At 46.3% G+C, this 17,955-nt stretch overlaps 1 protein-coding gene across 2 annotated transcripts in view; it reads left to right on the forward strand.

The window, feature by feature from the left end:
• The window catches only part of PI4KA (phosphatidylinositol 4-kinase alpha), a 93,127-nt gene that overhangs the window by 960 nt on the left and 74,212 nt on the right, over positions 1-17,955 (forward strand). The window contains exons 2-10 of one of the 2 annotated variants that reach the window (XM_087880206.1): positions 4,066-4,182; positions 4,690-4,783; positions 6,445-6,533; positions 7,636-7,708; positions 9,297-9,556; positions 11,818-11,884; positions 12,910-13,058; positions 13,909-13,974; positions 16,325-16,421. In XM_087880206.1, coding sequence (XP_087736332.1) covers positions 4,066-4,182; positions 4,690-4,783; positions 6,445-6,533; positions 7,636-7,708; positions 9,297-9,556; positions 11,818-11,884; positions 12,910-13,058; positions 13,909-13,974; positions 16,325-16,421 — 1,012 coding nt within the window. Of the gene's footprint in view, positions 1-4,065; positions 4,183-4,689; positions 4,784-6,444; positions 6,534-7,635; positions 7,709-9,296; positions 9,557-11,817; positions 11,885-12,906; positions 13,059-13,908; positions 13,975-16,324; positions 16,422-17,955 lie in introns of both variants that reach the window. The other variant, XM_087880205.1, reaches the window with a different exon arrangement.

Consider the following 17,955-nt stretch of genomic DNA (forward strand, 5'->3'; position numbering starts at 1 on the left):
GGCTTCTACTCCCATTGACCATTCCAATCAGTCAATCAATCAATCAATCAATCAGTAGAGCTGGAAAGGGACCTTGGAGGTCATCTAGTCCAGCCCCCCCTTGCCTCAAGCAGGGGATCCTAGACCATGTCAATCAATCAATCAACCAGTCAATCAGAATAGAACTGGGAGGGACCTTGGCAGGGCTTCTACTCCCATTGACCATTCCAACCAACCAATCAATCAATCAATCAGTACAGCTGGAAAGGGACCTTGGAGGTCATCTAGTCCAGCCCCCCCCCCTTGCCTCAAGCAGGGGATCCTAGACCATGTCAATCAATCAGTCAATCAACCAGTCAATCAGAATAGAACTGGGAGGGACCTTGGCAGGGCTTCTACTCCCATTGACCATTCCAATCAGTCAATCAACCAATCAGTAGAGCTGGGAGGGGCCTTGGAGGTCATCTAGTCCAGCCCCCCCTTGCCTCAAGCAGGGGATCCTAGACCATGTCAATCAATCAGTCAACCAATCAATCAATCAGAATAGAACTGGGAGGGACCTTGGCAGGGCTTCTACTCCCATTGACCATTCCAACCAATCAATCAATCAATCAGTAGAGCTGGGAGGAACCTTGGAGGTCATCTAGTCCAGCCCCCTTGCCTCAAGCAGGGGATCCTAGACCATGTCAATCAATCAATCAGTCAATCAATCAATCAGAATAGAACTGGGAGGGACCTTGGCAGGGCTTCTACTCCCATTGACCATTCCAACCAATCAATCAATCAATCAGTAGAGCTGGGAGGAACCTTGGAGGTCATCTAGTCCAGCCCCCTTGCCTCAAGCAGGGGATCCTAGACCATGTCAATCAATCAATCAGTCAATCAATCAATCAATCAGAATAGAACTGGGAGGGACCTTGGCGGGGCTTCTACTCCCATTGACCATTCCAATCAGTCAATCAACCAATCAGTAGAGCTGGGAGGGGCCTTGGAGGTCATCTAGTCCAGCCCCCCCTTGCCTCAAGCAGGGGATCCTACCTAGACCATTTCAATCCATCAATCAGAATAGAACTGGGAGGGACCTTGGCAGGGCTTCTACTCCATTGACCATTCCAATCAATCAATCAGTAGAGCTGGGAGGACCTTGGAGGTCATCTAGTCCAGCCCCACCAGCTCCTGCTCAAGGAGACCCTAGAGTCATTTGAATCAATCAATCAATCAATCAATCAGAATAGAACTGGGAGGGACCTTGGAGATCTTCTCCTCCATTGACCATTCCAATCAATCAATCAATCAAGAATAGAAGGGACCTTGGAGGTTTTCTAGTCCAGCCCCCTTGCCTCAAGCAGGAGATCCTAGAGACCATTTCAATCAATCAATCAGAATAGGGCTGGGAGGGACCTTGGAGGTCTTCTAGTCCAGCTTCCTTGCTCAAGCTGGAGACCCTGCCTAGACCGTTTCAGACAAGGGTCTGTCCAGTCTCTTCTGGAGGTTTTTAAGGAGAGACTGGACAGCCACTTGTCTGAAATGGGGTCTCCTGCTTGAACAAGGGGGCCGGACTAGAAGACCTCCGAGGTCCCATCTATTCTAAAAGTTCAAAGAAGAGCAACTAAAACGATCAAAGGCCTGGAAGTTAAACCATATGAAGAAAGACTGCAGATTTTGGGTCTGGCTAAGCTAGTCTAAAGAAAAGAAGAATTAGGGGTGACATGATAGCGGTGAACTTGAGTGAAAGTTCAGTGCTTTTCTTTGCCACCTGTTTGTCAGGTGATCACAAAGATTTACATAACCAGGTACGGCATTATTGGGAAATGCTTGTGCTCTAGCAAAATTACGCATGTGAATTGTGTTTACACTTTCTCTGGGCAATTAGAAATGTTTCTACCTGTTTAGTTTCAGAAACATTGTTCATTGTCTTTTTTTAAAAAAGGAATTTTGCAATATCTTTTGGTCTCTGCAGCATATATGTGTGTTCTCAAACCATTCAGCTCTTCTATTATTATTTTTTTTTAATTTGGTAGACCTCCTTTTTGCTAGGATGATCTGTCCAGTCAATATAACTATAGTCAGTCATTGCTTCTTTGCGTTCTGGTGAATTTTCATTATTACCCAATGTAACCTTGTTGATGGTATCCTTACAATTTATATTGATTGTTTCCTAGTATGATTTGATTGCTTATTTGTTCCCTATGACCATCATTAAGTGTTGTACCTTATGATTCTTGCTTGTCTTTTTATGTATACTGAGAGCATATACATCAAAGACAAATTCCTTGTGTGTCCAATCACACTTGGTCAAATTGAGAATTCTATTCTATTCTATGTAGGTGTAGCTTGGATTAAATCAGATTTATGTCTGAGTTGATGTGTTGAATGTTCTGCTTGGGAGTAAGCCGCCTAGATTATTGTGGAATTTTTTTAAGTAATTAAGCACAGGATCAGCTTCTTAGTTTAGAGCAGGTTTTTTTTTTTCAAACTTGATAGGTTTAAGATATGTGGACTTCAACTCCCAGAATTCCCCAACCAGCAATTCTGCAATCCACGCAGTTTAAAATTGCCAACTTTGGAAAGCACTGGTTTAGAGAGATTCCTTCTAAACTTGGTGACTGGTTGTTTTGGTAAAAAGTGTATTCGCTGTTTCTTTTTCAGCATAGAATGATTGTTTTCTTTTAAGGTTGTAAAGTTGTAACTGCTAAAGGCACGAAGTCAAAATAAACTTTTGCCGGACTTCAATAAACATTTGCTAAAGTCAACTGCAGACAGTAAAAGAAAGCAAACTAAAAGAAAATGCACATATATGGTTATTGCAACCTGTTTTGTGTTCTTCCACACACACAATCGCAGATTTCGCTACAATTTTTCTGCACGCCAAGTTATCTTCAGCTGGTTTGTCATTCATCTGTCTTTCTGCGGATTACGTAACCTAACCTACAGTTCAGGTTTTCATTTGAGACCATATTCAACCACTGTAATGATGTGGCTTTCGTTCCCGTGTTCATAAGTTTTATTTTTTGGCTGATTATTATGATGTCTTCCTTACATATTTTGTTTTTAGGACTGTTTAGTAGGCAAAATGGGTAAGAATATTTCAATAATACAGAAAGATTTGTTCTGGTCCCTACCAGATTGCATGAACTCTATATGGCAGTGGCATTTAAGTGGGTTAGGCTATACCTCTATTGCAGAGGACTTCAAATTTGGCAGCTTTGAGATTTGTGGACTTCTCTATGCTGGCTGGAGAATTCTGGGAGTTGAAGTCCATAAGTCAAAGTTGCCAAAGTTTGAAGACCTCTGCTCATTGGTCAGAGAGCAATGAAGAATTAAGAACAAAGGAGGGATAAATAAACACTAGTTACAGAAATACTGATTTCTGAAAAGTATCTCAAAGGGCAAACTTAGAGGGATGCGGTGGGCCTAGAGGTGTAGCTCTCGCCTCACAATCAGGAGGCTGTGAGTTCGATCCTAGGTAGAGGCAGATATTTCTCTCTCTGGGCACACTGAGAATAGATCTGCTGAACAAAACTCCGCATTGGCGACAGGAAGGGCATCCGGCCAGTAAACACTCAGCTCCATTCAGTTGCCAAAGACTCCACCCCGCAAGGGATTATGGGGTCATTAAAAGAAGAAGATGATCTCAAAGTGCGATCTTCTAAAGTTTTACCTATTGAATTGCTTAGAGCTTGCATCTAACGTGTAGGATGGCAATGTACAATATGAGTATACTATACATTTATACAAGTAGTCCTTGACATGACCACAAATTGACCCCCAAATTTGTGTTGCTAAGCAAGACATTTGGTAAGTGAGTTTTGTCCTATTTTACGACCTTCTGACAAAGGCAATGGGGAAGCCAGAGTCACTCAACAACCATGTTACTAACTTAACATCTGCAGTGATTCACTTAACAAGTGTGGTAAGGAAGGTCGTAAAATGGGGCAAAACTCACTTACCAAAATGTCTTGCTTAGCCCCAGAAATTTGCAAACCTCACTTAAGGGCGGTCTCACTTAGCAACAGGAATTTGGGGCTCAGTTTTGGTCGTACTTTGAGGTTTACCTGTATATCCTCCCCTTTATTTCTCCCATAGGTCCAAAAACTTCTGTGCATGTGTCCCGTGGATATCCATGGGATTTTTCAGCTGGACGAACGCCGCAGAGATGCCGTGATTGCACTGGGAATTTTTCTCATAGAATCTGACCTGCAGGTACCATTCCCCTTATTCACAAATCCATTTAAAAAAAAAAAAAATTTACAACCGATCCTTCCTCAGGTTCTCCAGGGCACGGCCACAAACTCAGTATACTGAAATAAAACTATTAAAACACCGTAATATCTCAGGTCTGCTAAATTTGTTTAGCCACGTTAATTTGTTTAAAACTTTCTCAAGGTGGGTGATTTTTAGATGTGTGGAACTTCAACTCCCAGAATTCCCTCTGCTGGCTGTAGAATTCTGGGAGTTGAAGTTCCTATGGTTGATAAACACTGGCCTAATTGGTTGGCTTGGATTGTTTCTTTTCGTGAAGCCCTTTTCTTTGTATTTTCTGCTCAATCTTATTAGCCGTGTGGTGCAGATTATTCTGATGATTTGTGCAGTGCGTTTGAGCTGAGCTTGGCCTCATTCTTAGAGTATCGAGATAACATTTTTCCCGCATGCATTCTGTTGTGGTTGTAACATTTATTTTTTTTTAAACAAAATAATTTGTTCTTCCAGCACAAAGATTCACTCATCCCTTACCTTCTCCGGCTACTGAGGGGCCTTCCCAAAGTGCAATGGATTGAAGAAAGCAATTCGCGAAAAGGCCGAGGTGACTTTTTAAACTTTGGGGGGGAGGGCAGGGAGGAGTTTAGCCAGATTTTAGGCTTAGGCCAGTATGTCTCACTCAACCTTGGTGTTCTGTCCCCATGCACACACACCAACAGATGTTCAAGAGTTAAAGACCAAACCAGCCAGCAAAATCCTTTTCCTTATGATAACGGAACTTGGCAACAACCTAGTGGCTGCCTGCCAAGAGTTTATTATTTACGAAGAAGAGAGATAACTTCTCCCCACTCCTGGTACATCAAAAGAAACAGCTCAATAATTACGGAGTCAATCAAGTCCAGAGATAATCCAGCAAAGTCTATAGCCAAAAGTCCGGCAGTGCAGAATGGCGTGGAAGTTTTCAGCTTTGTTCGTCACAAGGTTTGACTGGCCACCACGCTCCCTTTTATATCCTGTGGAGTGTGGGGTCCAGTGACTCAGCCTAATCTCGGGCACACCTTTTCTTCTGTTGCGCGCGCTTATCTCTGCGACGCTGGCGTGGATCCAGCCAAGACTCATTACCCTCATCACTGTCCATCTGTGGCTGCGTGGACGTGCTTGGCCCCGGCCCTATCTCTTGCCCTTCAGACACCGAAGGCATTGCCAGAGAGGAGGGTCCTGGAGTGGGAGGCCTTGCCAACTCCTCTCCTTCACTCTCGGAGTCCTCTCCTGCCGATGACACCGGCTCAGATAACGGAGGCACAACACTTGGCAACTTTAAGATGCATGTGTTCTGACCTAGGCTCTCTTAAAAAGCAGAGTCTTGGTCTCGGCAAAACCGCTTTTATTTACACGACTGTGAATTCCTTTCATTCACAGTCAGCAAGGCCTGTCCAAACAGTTTTTCAAATGAATATTTATCAACACACCTCCTCTTGCTTGCCAAAGTAACTTGTTTCCAAACGCAGTACAAGGCCAAACCTGGCACAGAGTCTCTTAGAGTCACGAACAGAACTTTCCACTCTTGAAACGACCGACCAACCGAATTATTTCCTGCAAAAGCCCCCTCCCCGTTCGCTCCTCTTTTGTTTCCTATGGGAGGGGCCAATCACCTCCAAGTTGTGGCTTTACTCCCACGTCGACCCTGCTTTCTGAGCTGCTCTTGTCTTCTGGCAGGCTCTGCGCATGCGCACACTGGGAACGGGCTCCAACTGTTCCTCTGCCTCACTGCTGTCTAGCTCCTTCTCTGCCTCCGACGCAGAGCCCTCGTCCAAGCTTTCCCCAGCCCCCAAGACTGGCCCATTGTTCCTCCCCAACCTCCTCACTGTCTGACTCTGCTGCCAGCCCCCCTGGCTGCCAGCAGACCACATCAGCATGGACTTCAACTCCCAGAATTCCTCATGCTGGCTGGAGAATTCTGGGAGTTGAAGTCCACACCTCTTAAAAATCCCCAAGGTTGAGAAACATTGGCTTAGGCTAGATTACCTGATGTCAGCTTCGTAAATCTGGATTTGTGAGGTAAGGCAGTAAGAAGAGGGATGAAGGTTTAGCACAGTGTTCACTTCCATGGCTCACTAATGAGATGGGAAGTGGGGGGGAATAAATTTAATTAATAAATAAATTAAAAAGCTGGCTGATCCTCCCACGTCTTGGTCTAGGGTGGATCGCTGGCGTGCATTCATCTGGTTAATCGCAATCCTGTTCCATTAATTATCACACTTATAGGCACCCTTCCAGTCGCAGAAAACTTCAGCTTCTGTTTGGTGACCTTGCTGTCCGATGTGGCCTACAGAGATGCGTCTTTAAGAGAGCAGGTAAGAGTGGTCACCTGCCATTCAACGCATTGACTTATTATTTTTTTCTATCATTTTAAAGTCCCAAAGGTGCTTTTTTTCAAGAGGCAACGGGACTTTCTGGTTTTTCTTTTGAAGATGTTTCGCTTCTCATCCAAGAAGCTTCTTCAGCTCTGACTGGATGGTGGGGGAATGGAAGGATTTACACTCCTTGCCGACAGCTGGTCATTTGCATCCTTTGAGAGAGTCGTTGAGGCCGCTTGTCCTCAGGGTCACCTGAGTAGTGCAAATGGGTGTGGAACAGTGGTGAAATGTAAAATTGGTTACTACCTGTTCTGTGGGCGTGGCTTGGTGGGGGGGTGGTAATGTGACTGGGTGGGCGTGGCCATTTTTTTTTTTCTTTTAAAAGCATTTGTTCTACAACCTTAAGAGGTTGCAGAAAAAAAAATGCTTTTAAAAGCCTCTGATGATCAGGCAAACTCAGCTGGGATCGTCAGAGGCTTTTAAAAGCATTTTTTTCTGCAAGCTAGAGGTTGTAGAAAAGCCAGCAGGAAGTTAGAAGCCACAGTCATGTGAGGTCTTTGTTTAATGACCAACGGTGATTTGGTTAACGATGGCAACCCAGGGACTACCAGAACTGCCATCATAACTGGTACAGTCACACAAAGTTGCACTTTACACCTGCATTGCTTAGCGACAGAAATTCCGGTCACAATTTATCGCCATTAAGTGAGAACAGCATCTCTGTCCTTGTTGCATTAGCCAAGTGGAGGCCATTCATTCATAACGAGATAAGGACCTAAATTATTACTGGGTGAGTAAACTTCACCAGTTAACTTCCGACTTCAAACCGCTGAACTCTCTTTTTGAAAAACATGTTTTCAACTGTTAGCAATCAGGTGCTTAGAAACATAGAAGGAAATATTTTAATTACAGCTCTGGCTTGATCTTTGTTTCAACATTCTGACATTTAACGTTATTACTTCATTCTGTAACTTAACATTACTGTTCGTGTTTTGTTATTTTAGGCTATCCTCAATTGTTAACAACATTCAACGTGTTTATGTAATGTTAATTCTGCCCCTAGATTTTTATTTCTAATTGCCGGCTTTTATTGTTACAGGTTTTGGAGCCAATTTTACAAGTGATGCAAGTTCTCTTGGGGATGTGTCAATCTCCGCAGATCCAGGATAAAGGTAAGCAAGATACGTCTCCGATGTGATATTGCTCCTTGTAACAGCAAATATTAAATTTTTCTCCCACTGTTTTTATCTGCAAATGACTAGTACAGTTAGTCCTCAACTTACAGCCACAATGTACACTGAGAGCATATGCACCAAGGCAAATTCCTTGTGTGTCCAATCACACTTGGCCAATAAAAAATTCTATTCTATTCTATTCTATTCTATTCTATTCTATTCTATTCTATTCTATTCTATTCTATTCTATTCTATTCTACATTCCAATATTTATTCTATTCTATTCTATTCTACTCTACTCTACTCTACTCTACTCTACTCTACTCCACTCCACTCCACTCCACTCCACTCCACTCCACTCCACTCCACTCCTGTGTGCCCAGAAGGCCTGAAAATCAGTTGGCCTGCGCGCTCAAGTGCGCTGCAGCTGAGCTAAGCCAATGCTCGCGTACCCATCAATATGACTCCGCGTGCCATAGGTTCGCCATCACGGGTATAGGGCCATGATGGTGAACCTATGGCACGTATGCCACAGGTGGCATGCAGAGCCATATGTTCGGGCACGTGAGTCGTTGCCCTAGGTCAGCTCCAGTGCGCATGCGTGCGCCAGCTACCTGATTTTTGGCTGGCCCCGCCCATGCCTCCCCTCCCAGGAGTCTCCACGCGGCCCATTTTGGATGCCAGGTAAGTACAGAGTTCATGCGGAGACTCTGAGAGGGCGTTTTCAGCCTCCGGGGGAGGCGGGAGAGGGCGTTTTCGCCCTCCCCAGCCTCCAGGAAAGCTTCTGGAACCTGGGCCCACCAGAAGTCGGGAAATGGGCCATTTCTGCCCTCCAGAGGGGTGGGTGAGGTGTTTTTTGCCCTCTGGAGGGTTCAGGTAGGCCCAAAACGGGGCGTGGGGGGTCAGGGGGCATGGAATTATGGGTGTGGGCATGCGCATGTGCGACACCCCCCCCCCGCACGACTCCCCACTTTTGTCACGCGATGGCAAAAAGGTTAGCCATCACTGGTATAGGGGGTTGGACTAGAAGACCTCCAAGGTCCCTTCCAACTCTGTTATTCTAAAGAAAACCAACATAGCAACTGCCGGTTGGAAGAAACATTTTCTTGCAGGGGTCCACAGCCAGCCGGGCTGCAGACCGAAACCGAGCCGGCAGCATGCCAGAAACCGGGTCGCGCAAACAAGCAAAGCCCCATCCACGGGCGGGAGAAAGCATACAAAACCACGCTCCTTCCAGTCCGTGAAAAAACCTCTCTCCACGAAACCGGTCCCTTGCGCCCCAAAGATTGGGGGCAGCTGTTTTATCAGATGAGGCAGATAATAGCAATAGCCCTTAGACTTATATATCGCTTCACAGTGCTTTTACAGCCCTCTCAAAGCGGTTTACAGAGTCAGCCTCTTGCCCCCCAACAATCTGGGTCCTCATTTTACCCAACTTGGAAGGACGGAAGGTTGAGTCGACCTTGAGCCTGGTGAGAATCGAACTGCCAAATTGCAGGCAGTCAGCAGAAGTAGGCTGCAGTGCCTGCACTCTAACCACTGTGCCACCTCGGCTCTTTAAACCCCCTACTTCTTGCTTTTCCAGAATATTTGTGCAAATACGCCCTGCCTTGTCTGATTGGAATATCCCGAGCGTTTGGTCGCTACAGCCACTCAGAAGAGGCTCTGCTGTCCAAGCTTTTCCCCAAAGTGAGCCCCCATTCCCACCGGGCCTCCAGCGAACTGGATGGGATACGGAGGCGTTCCTTCAATGACTTCCGCTCCATCCTTCCCAACTCCCTGCTGACCGTCTGCCAAGAAGGATCTTTGAAGAGGAAAACGAGCAGCATTTCCAGCATCACACAGGTGGGGTTGCTTTTAGAATAGAAAACCTTACCTGTATCCCGGGCTCCCTTTGACACCGACCAGATGTTGCGCCTAGAATTGCGTTTCCAATCTAGCTGGAAAAACTAAGCACGTGGGTGAGGGTATTTAATCTTGAAAATTTGCACAGTAAAAATAGTGGTCCAGATGATGACGAAAAGTAACTCTGCCTGGAGCAATTAAGGGGTTAACACACCAGGCTAGAAACCAGGAGACTGTGAGTTCTAGTCCTGCCTTAGGCACGAAAGCCAGCTGGGTGACTTTAGGCCAATCACCAGGAGATGGTGAATTCTAGTCCTGCTTTAGACACAAGCCAGTTGGGTGGCTTTGGACCAATCACCAGGAGATGGTAAATTCTAGTCCCACCTATGGCATGAAAGCTGGCTGGGTGATTTTGAGCCAATCACCAGGAGATGGTGAATTCTAGTCCCACCTTAGACATGAAAACCGGCTGGGTGACTTTGGGCCAATCACCAGGAGATGGTTAGTTCCGCCTTCGGCATGAAAGCTGGCTGGGTGATTTTGAGCCAATCACCAGGAGATGGTAAATTCTAGTCCCTCCTTAGCCACAAAAGCTTAACTCTTACCTAGCACCAATTTAATGCTGGCCTTTAGTTTATTTTATTGATGTATTATTTTATTTTATTTTATTAAATTTCTATACCGCCCTTCTCCCGAAGGACTCAGGGCGGTGAACAGCCAGAAGATAAAACACAGAGATACAAACATTTAAAATAGATTAAAAACAAATTAAATAATTTGGCTGAATTTAAAATACCCCATAATTTAAACAGATTAAAATTTGTATTTAAAATTTAAATTTAAAAGAGGAGAAGATTTAGGCCAGGCCAGCTTGATGAAAGAAAAACATTTTAAGCGTGCGACGGAAGGTGTGCAGATCCGGGATCCTCCGTATCTCCGGGGGGAGCTTGTTCCAGATTGTAGGTGCCTCCACAGAGAAGGCTCTCCCCCTCGGGGCCGCCAGTCGACATTGTTTGGCCGACGGCACCCGGAGGAGCCCCTCTCTATGGGAGCGTACTGGCCGGTGGGAGGCTATTGGTGGTAGCAGGCGGTCTCGTAGATAACTAGATCCTAAGCCATGGAGCACTTTAAAGGTGATAACCAGAACCTTGAAGTGCACTCAGAAGACCACCGGGAGCCAGTGCAGCTCGCGCAGGAGAGGCATTATATGGGAGCTCCACTGATCTGTCCCCGTCCACACACACACACAAACACAGCCAGCCGAGGGTTAAGGAAGCACTTGGAACACACCCAGCTCTTTATCTCCAACTTGGCAGCGATATACACGCCGTCTGCCAAGTGCTTTTATTTCCACAGAAAACAGAAAGATAAATACTCAGCTTCCAAACGTCCAACAACAATAAATATTCCTCCCAGCAGTTCCGAACGAGGCTTTAGTGACTATCCAAGGTTAGTTTTGTTCGTCACAAGGATCACTGGCCACCACCCTCTATTATATAGTCTCTGGGGTGTGGTCCAGTGACTCAGTTCTAATCCCTAGCACGCCTCCTGAGCTGCTGCAATCGTTTATCACGCCTTCGGAGGCGTGCGTCCAGGAATGATGTCTCTCCCCCGCTCTCATCCGAGCCACCTGTCTCTCTGCTAATCTCCTCTCCCTCGGCCGGCACCTGAGACAGTGCCAGAGGGGAGGGGCCTGGAGAGGGAGGCCTGGCTGACTCCTCTTCCTCATGCTCGGAGCTTTCTTCCTTCGATGGGACAGGCTCAGAGGGCGGGGCCACAACATCTACGTTGCTCCCATTACCACCCGCGCGGCCGCACTCTGCGCCAGTTGGAGCCTCCGAGTGCTCCTCAAGGGGAGCCCCATGTAGAGAGTGTTACAATAGTCCAGACGAGAGGTGACGAGGGCATGAGTGACCGTGTGTAGCGAGTCCCGATCCAGAAAGGGACGCAACTGGCGGATCAGGCGGACCTGATGAAAAATCCTCCCAGTCACGGCCGTTAAGTGGGCTAGATTCTTATGTTACTGTAGAGGCATGAGCAATAAATCAGCTGAACTGGGACTTAATGTGAGGTCTCGACTCTTCAAGCCCGACCGATGCTTGGATTTCGAAAGACCATCAACCCATCAGGAGAAATTAGGGGGCGATGGCCCTTCTTCAAAATATTTTAACTGCCATCTTGGTTTTTCCCACCTAATTGGTAGGACAGAGCGAAGGCCAGCCCCATTGGATGCTATTATCATGCCTGTCTCTGCATTTCAGGTCAGCCCTGATCGTGGGATCCCCCTGCCCGGTTCTCCAGGAGGAACGGCTATGCAGTATTTTGAAGGTATTTCTTTCTCCTTTTTGCAAAATAAAAATCTTAAATGAATGTAGAATATAAGATATATATAAAATTTAGACCCTGTGGGTCCTTTGCCAACTTGGCTCCATCTCTGGTCACTGAATATTCTTGTTCTGTGCCGACTGAACAGCAGCCACTAACGCGAGGAGTCCTTGGTGCTCTCTGAGCTTGGTTTTCTTGCAGACGTTCCATGACCCAACTAGGTAACATCATCAGTGCTAAAGGGAGTGGGGTATGCGGAGAGGAGGAGAAGGGGAGGACTGAGAAAGAGGAGGAGGGACTGTGGGGTCCTTGGTGCCCTCTGAGATTGGTGGTTTCTTTTAGACGTTTCATTACCAGACTGGGTAACATCATCAGTGTTAGAAGGGAGTTGGGTGTACGGACAGCAGGAGCAGGAGAATTGTGTTATGAAGAATTTGTTTTGAATTAGATTGGACTGTGCTGAGAATGAGTTAATTCTCAGCTGTTCTAATAAAGTCTGTTTGTTTTCGAACTGATTGCGTCTGATAATACCTACTTGGGCCTGGGTCACAACAGTTGGTGCAGGTGGCTTTCCAGGCCAAAACGGGGTGCGGGGGGCCCTCACACGGTGCCCCTGCACCCCGTTTTGGCTTCCAGGTTGGTGGGGGTGGCAGAAATGGAATAGAAAGGTAGGGCGCGCTGGGGGGGGAATCTGCAGAAATTGGGAAAGGCATGGGCGGCAGAAATGGAGGAGAAAGTAGGGTGCTCTGGGAACTTGCGGAGATGGGGGAAGGCCCTGCCCCTCGCGCATGCATGGTGGTGGACCTGGGCTGGGGTAATAGCTGGCGTGCTCGCAGACAGGGCTCTGTGTGCCACCTGTGGCACGTGTGCCACAGGTTTGCCATCACGGATATAGCCAATAAAACCGTTCTTGGAGGAATCTATCTGCCCGGGAGTTTTGTTTGCTATGGGTCTATTACTTGGACCCTGACACGTGGGCGACAAAAGAATTTGGTTACCATTTTTCTCTTCCCTTCTTTAATAAGCAGGTTCCTATCTGCCGGATGGGAGCGCTGTCGATCCCGAATATTATTTCTCCACCATCAGCTCCAGTTTCTCTGTTTCGCCCCTCTTCAATGGGATCAGTAACAAGGAGTTTAACATTCCGCTTGAAATGCTTCGCCAGTTGTTGAACATGGTAAGTGGGCTGCCCCTGGGAGAATAAGGTAGGATAAAAATCTATGGAGATTCTCAGTTATCCAGGCCATGATTGTCCCAAAGGTGCTTTGTTTTTCCAAGAGGCAACTGGACTTCCTTGTTTTTCTTTGAAGACATTTCGCTTCTCATCCAAGAAGCTTCTTCAGCTCTTGACAGAAGATGGTGGGGAATGGAAGGATTTATACTCCTGTTGTGGTCCGCCAGCAGCCTGTGGAGCTGGCAGCAGATTCGGACAGTGAGGAGGCTGGGGAGGAACATGGGCCAGTCCTGGAGTCTGGGGAAGGCTCGGACGAGGGCTCTGCTTCAGAGGGAGAGATGGGGCCAGGGCCATCTGGGAGTTATGCGTGGACTCTGGAGCCCTCAGAGTCGGACAGCAGAGAGGCAGAGGAACAGAGGGAGCCTGTTCCCAGTGCACGCATGCGCAGAGCTGCCAGAAGGCAAGAACAGTTAAAACAAAAGGGACAACTCAGGAGTAAGGCCTGGAGATGATTGGCCCCTCCCATAAGATATTAAAGAGAAGCAAAGGCATGTGGGGCCTTTGTAGGAAAGCAACATTGTTAATTCTGTTCCCAGTCGGCATCTCTGTTTGATTCTAGACTCCGTGTGACTTTGCCAATTAGGTCTTTGGCAGCGTGTCAAGGGAGATAAAGATGGGTGATTGTCCCGAAGGACTTCTCCCGCTTCCCTTCGTTTGAACAGTTGCTAAAGAAATAGTTACAAGTCAAGGACTCCCCGTAATGCGCTCACCCACACAATCCACATTCTGCTCAAAAAATGTTTTGCAAACGTTTGGATTTTATATACGTGTGTCTTTCTTTTCAACCGTAAAGGTCAAGCAAATTGTTGGGGATTCGGTTCTCAAAAACCTGGATGCAGTGGTGATTGAAGTTATTGAGGTACGTTTATTTTTACAGCGGAAAAAAATAGAAAATACTTTGTAGCTCGGGTTATAGATTTTGCCAGCGGTTTTTGCGCTCCAAGCTTGTTTCATTTCTGAATGTTTCATTACTAGACTAGATAACGTCATCAGCAGGATTTTTTTTTCTCCTGTTCCTCTTTAGCTTATATACCATGTTTCCCCCAAAATAAGACCGGGTCTTATTTTCTTTTGGGTCCCAAAATAAGAACTAGGGTAGTGTTGAGGCCCATCAGCGGCCTGTGCAGCTAGTAGCTGATTCAGACAGTGAGGAGGCTGGTGTGGTGCTGTGCCAGCAGCCTGGGCAGCTGGTACTCGAGTCAGACAACGAGGAGGCTGGAGAAGATGTGGTGCCAGAGGCGGTGATTCAGCCAGGGCCTTCAGAACCTCCAGAAGCTTCCATAAGTGAAGAGGACGAAGAGGAGGAGCCTCTTCTCGATGCACGGGCGTGCAGAGCTGCCAAAAGGCAGGAGTGGCTCCTCAGGAGGAGGTCTCCTCGAGAGTAAGGCTTGGGGCTAATTGGCCACTCCCTTAGCCTATTTAAGGAGGAACCCCGACTGAAACAATTTGCAGGGAACAACTTTGTTCCCTCTCCTTCGCGCCTTGATCTTAGTTCTCTGCAAATTGCTTCTGGGCTTTCTGCCAACCATAGTAAAATTACGATTGTTTATTCTTTGGATTCTTGTAGGCTGTTAAAGTTAATTAACAGCCTTTGTTTGAAAAACTGAATTTATTTTAGTAAACTTAAGGTTTGTACAGACTTTGTGTGTGCTGCGTTCTTTGGGGTCCGTAGCTGGGGCAGAACACGCGTGCGATAGGTTCGCCATCATGGCACTAGGGCTTATTTTGGGGGAGAAGACACCCCCGGTGTATGGGAGACCTACTTCTTCTGCTTGTTTGCTGTGAGGCGAGGGAGATGGAGCTGCTCCAAGCGTCCCTCACCTCAGGGCCCCTGCAGCCAGGCCACTCCTGCCTCACCTCGCGGTCACGGCACCAACAATCCCATACAGCAGGATCCCACTCAGCCTCCTGGTCCGTTGCAGCCGCGAGCTAGCAGATGTGAGCCAACCGGCCACGTGGGCCCTTGTGCTGCTGCCACGTGGCAGGTGTCGGGGTGTGGATGGCCTGACTGCGGGGGCCGTCAGGTAAGCCAGTGTGGGGCGCGTGGAGCAGCTCCATCACCAACCTGTCTTGCCTCATGGCTGTGGCACCGTGAGAAACCAAACGGAATGGGGCGGGCGGGCGTCTGTGCAGGCACTTAAGCAGGGCTTATTTTATTTATTTATTTATTTATTTATTTATTTATTTATTTATTTATTTATTTAATTTCTATACCGCCCTTCTCCCGAAGGACTCAGGGCAGTGAACAGAATAAGATTTCATATACATATAATAATTTTTTTTTTATTATAAACAGTAAATAATAAATTGAGTCAACTTGGTGTATCTGCTAAGACCTTGGCATAGAATTTAGATGTTTATGCTAGCCCTGCTTGTTGAAACAGAAAAGTCTTCAGGGCACGTCGGAAAGTGCGAAGATCTGGGATTATTCGTATTCCAGGGGGTATTTTGTTCCAAAGAGTAGGTGCCCCCACAGAGAAGGCTCTCTCCCTTGGAACTACTAGACGACATTGTTTTAATGATGGTACTATGAGTAGGCCTACTCTGTGAGAGCGTATTGGTTGGTGGGAGGTTATCGGTTGCAACAGGTGGTCTTGTAAGTACTCAGGTCCTAAGCCATGGAGCACTTTAAAGGTAAGAACCAACACCTTGAAGCGCACTCGGAAGGCCACCGGAAGCCAGTGCAGCTCGCGTAGAAGAGGTGTTACTTGTGAGCGCCATGTTGCTCCCATAATTACTCGCGCGGCCGCATTGCAGTAATCAAGTCGGGAAATGACGAGGGCTTGAGTGACTGTGCGTAATGAGTCCCGGTCTAGAAAGGGACGCAATTGGCGAATCAGGTGAATCTGATAGAAAGCTCCTCTGGCCACGGCTGTTTTTGAGAGTAGGGCTTATATTAGGCACATGTAACAAACCCATCCTAGGTCTTATTTTCAGGGTGTATCTTGAATGGACACTTGGTAGTATGATTGGTTCTTCGTTTGGAGCTATATTTAAATTCTGAGCAGCTGATTGGTTCTCTCGTTGATTGGTTGTCCAAATGGTCTGGTTTCTTACACATTCATATGCTGGATCTAAGTCAACATGCTTGATAATTGCTCCTTTGGGAGATTCATATCTTCCATTTTTTTAAAGGAATTTCCAACCGTGCAAATCCGGTGCTTTAAAGTTTGCTCTTGAATTGACCCTTTCTATTAAATGCCTTACAGGCCAATCCGCACGTCGAGCTCTTCTACAAAATGTTCAGCGACCCTCTGTATGTTGCTCAATTCAAAATGCTGAGAGACACCCTGTACCATATGAAAGGTAAGTCGCTTGCGGTAATAAGACGAAGAAACTTCCCTTGGATCATTGGCCCGTAAAAGGCGTTAATAAGTTTTTGACTTCCTGGTGATTTAAAAGAGAGGAGAGGAGAGGAGAGAAGAATGGAGAATAGAGAATAGAGAATAGACTTTAGAATTGAACAGAATTTAGAATTGAACAGAATTTTGAATTTTGAATAGAATAGAATAGAGAATAGAGAACAGAATAGAATAGAATTTTGAATTGAATAGAATTTTGAATGGAATGGAATGGAATAGCAGAGATGGAAGGGAGCTTGGAGGTCTTCTAGCCCAACCCCCTGCTCAGGCAGGAAACCCTACACCACTTCAAACAAATGGTTATCCAACATCTTCTTAAAAGCTTCCAGTGTTGGAGCATTCACAACTTCTGGAAGCAAGTTGTTCCACTGATTAATTGTTCTCACTGTCAGGAAATTTCTCCTTAGTTCTAAATTGCTTCTCTCCTTGATTAGTTTCCATCCATTGCTTCTTGTTCTGCCTTCAGGTGCTTTGGAGAAGAGCTTGACCCCCTCTTCTTTGGGGCAGCCCCTGAGATATCAGGACAAGCTATCATGTCTCCCCTAGTCCTTCTTTTCATCCAACTAGACATACCCAGTTCCAGCAACTGTTCTTTAGATATTTTAGCCTCCAGTTCCCTAATCATCCTGCTTGCTCTTCTCTGCACTCTTTCTAGATGTTGAGTCTCAACATCTTTTTTACATCGTGGTGTAGAGGTGGTATTCAGCAGGTTCTGACCAGTTCTGGAGAACCGGTAGCAGAAATTTTGAGTAGTTTGGAGAACCAGTAAATACCACCTCTGACTGGCCCTGCACCCATCTATTCTCTGCCTCCCAAGTCCCAGCTGATCAAGAGGAAATGGGGATTTTGTAGTAACCTCTCTCTGGAGTGGGGAGGAAATGGAGATTTTACAGTATCCTTCCCCTGCCACGCCCACCAAGTCACACCATGCCACGCCCACCAGGCCACACCCACAGAACCGGTAGTAAAAAAAAAATTAATCCCACCACTATCATGGTGACCAAAATTGCATGGGTTGTCACAAACATTAATCTCAAAATATCTAAGCCATTTTCCTACTGAATATTACCAGAGTTCCAGAGAATATTCCCCTGTTGCTCATCTGTAGAAAACTGAGTGGTTTCGTATGAAGAACGTTTGTCAAAAGGGAATAAAAATATTTCTGGTGTAAAGTTTCCGAAAGATGCCCTAATTAATTCATGAGCCACGAGTCAAACTTCCAAAGAAATACAGTCATTTATTAAGAGCATCATTTCGGCAATATCCGGATGCAGTTAGAACTAATCCCACATAGATTTACGTTCCCCTATGACCCTGTCTCTCCCCTCCTCCCTGGCCATGTCATAAATCACATTCTCCAATTAATCACTTCGGCTGGCTGTGAAACCCAAAACTCTTCTACTGATTGCGGGAGCAAAGCATCTGTGGAATGTAGTTTCAGTTAGGGAAATCAATCAGCTCTGTCAGTTCTCCCTCCC

Source organism: Pantherophis guttatus, chromosome 17 (genome assembly GCF_059756535.1).
Source record: "Pantherophis guttatus breed Tessera chromosome 17, ASM5975653v1, whole genome shotgun sequence".
NCBI classification, from domain to species: Eukaryota; Metazoa; Chordata; class Lepidosauria; order Squamata; family Colubridae; genus Pantherophis; species Pantherophis guttatus.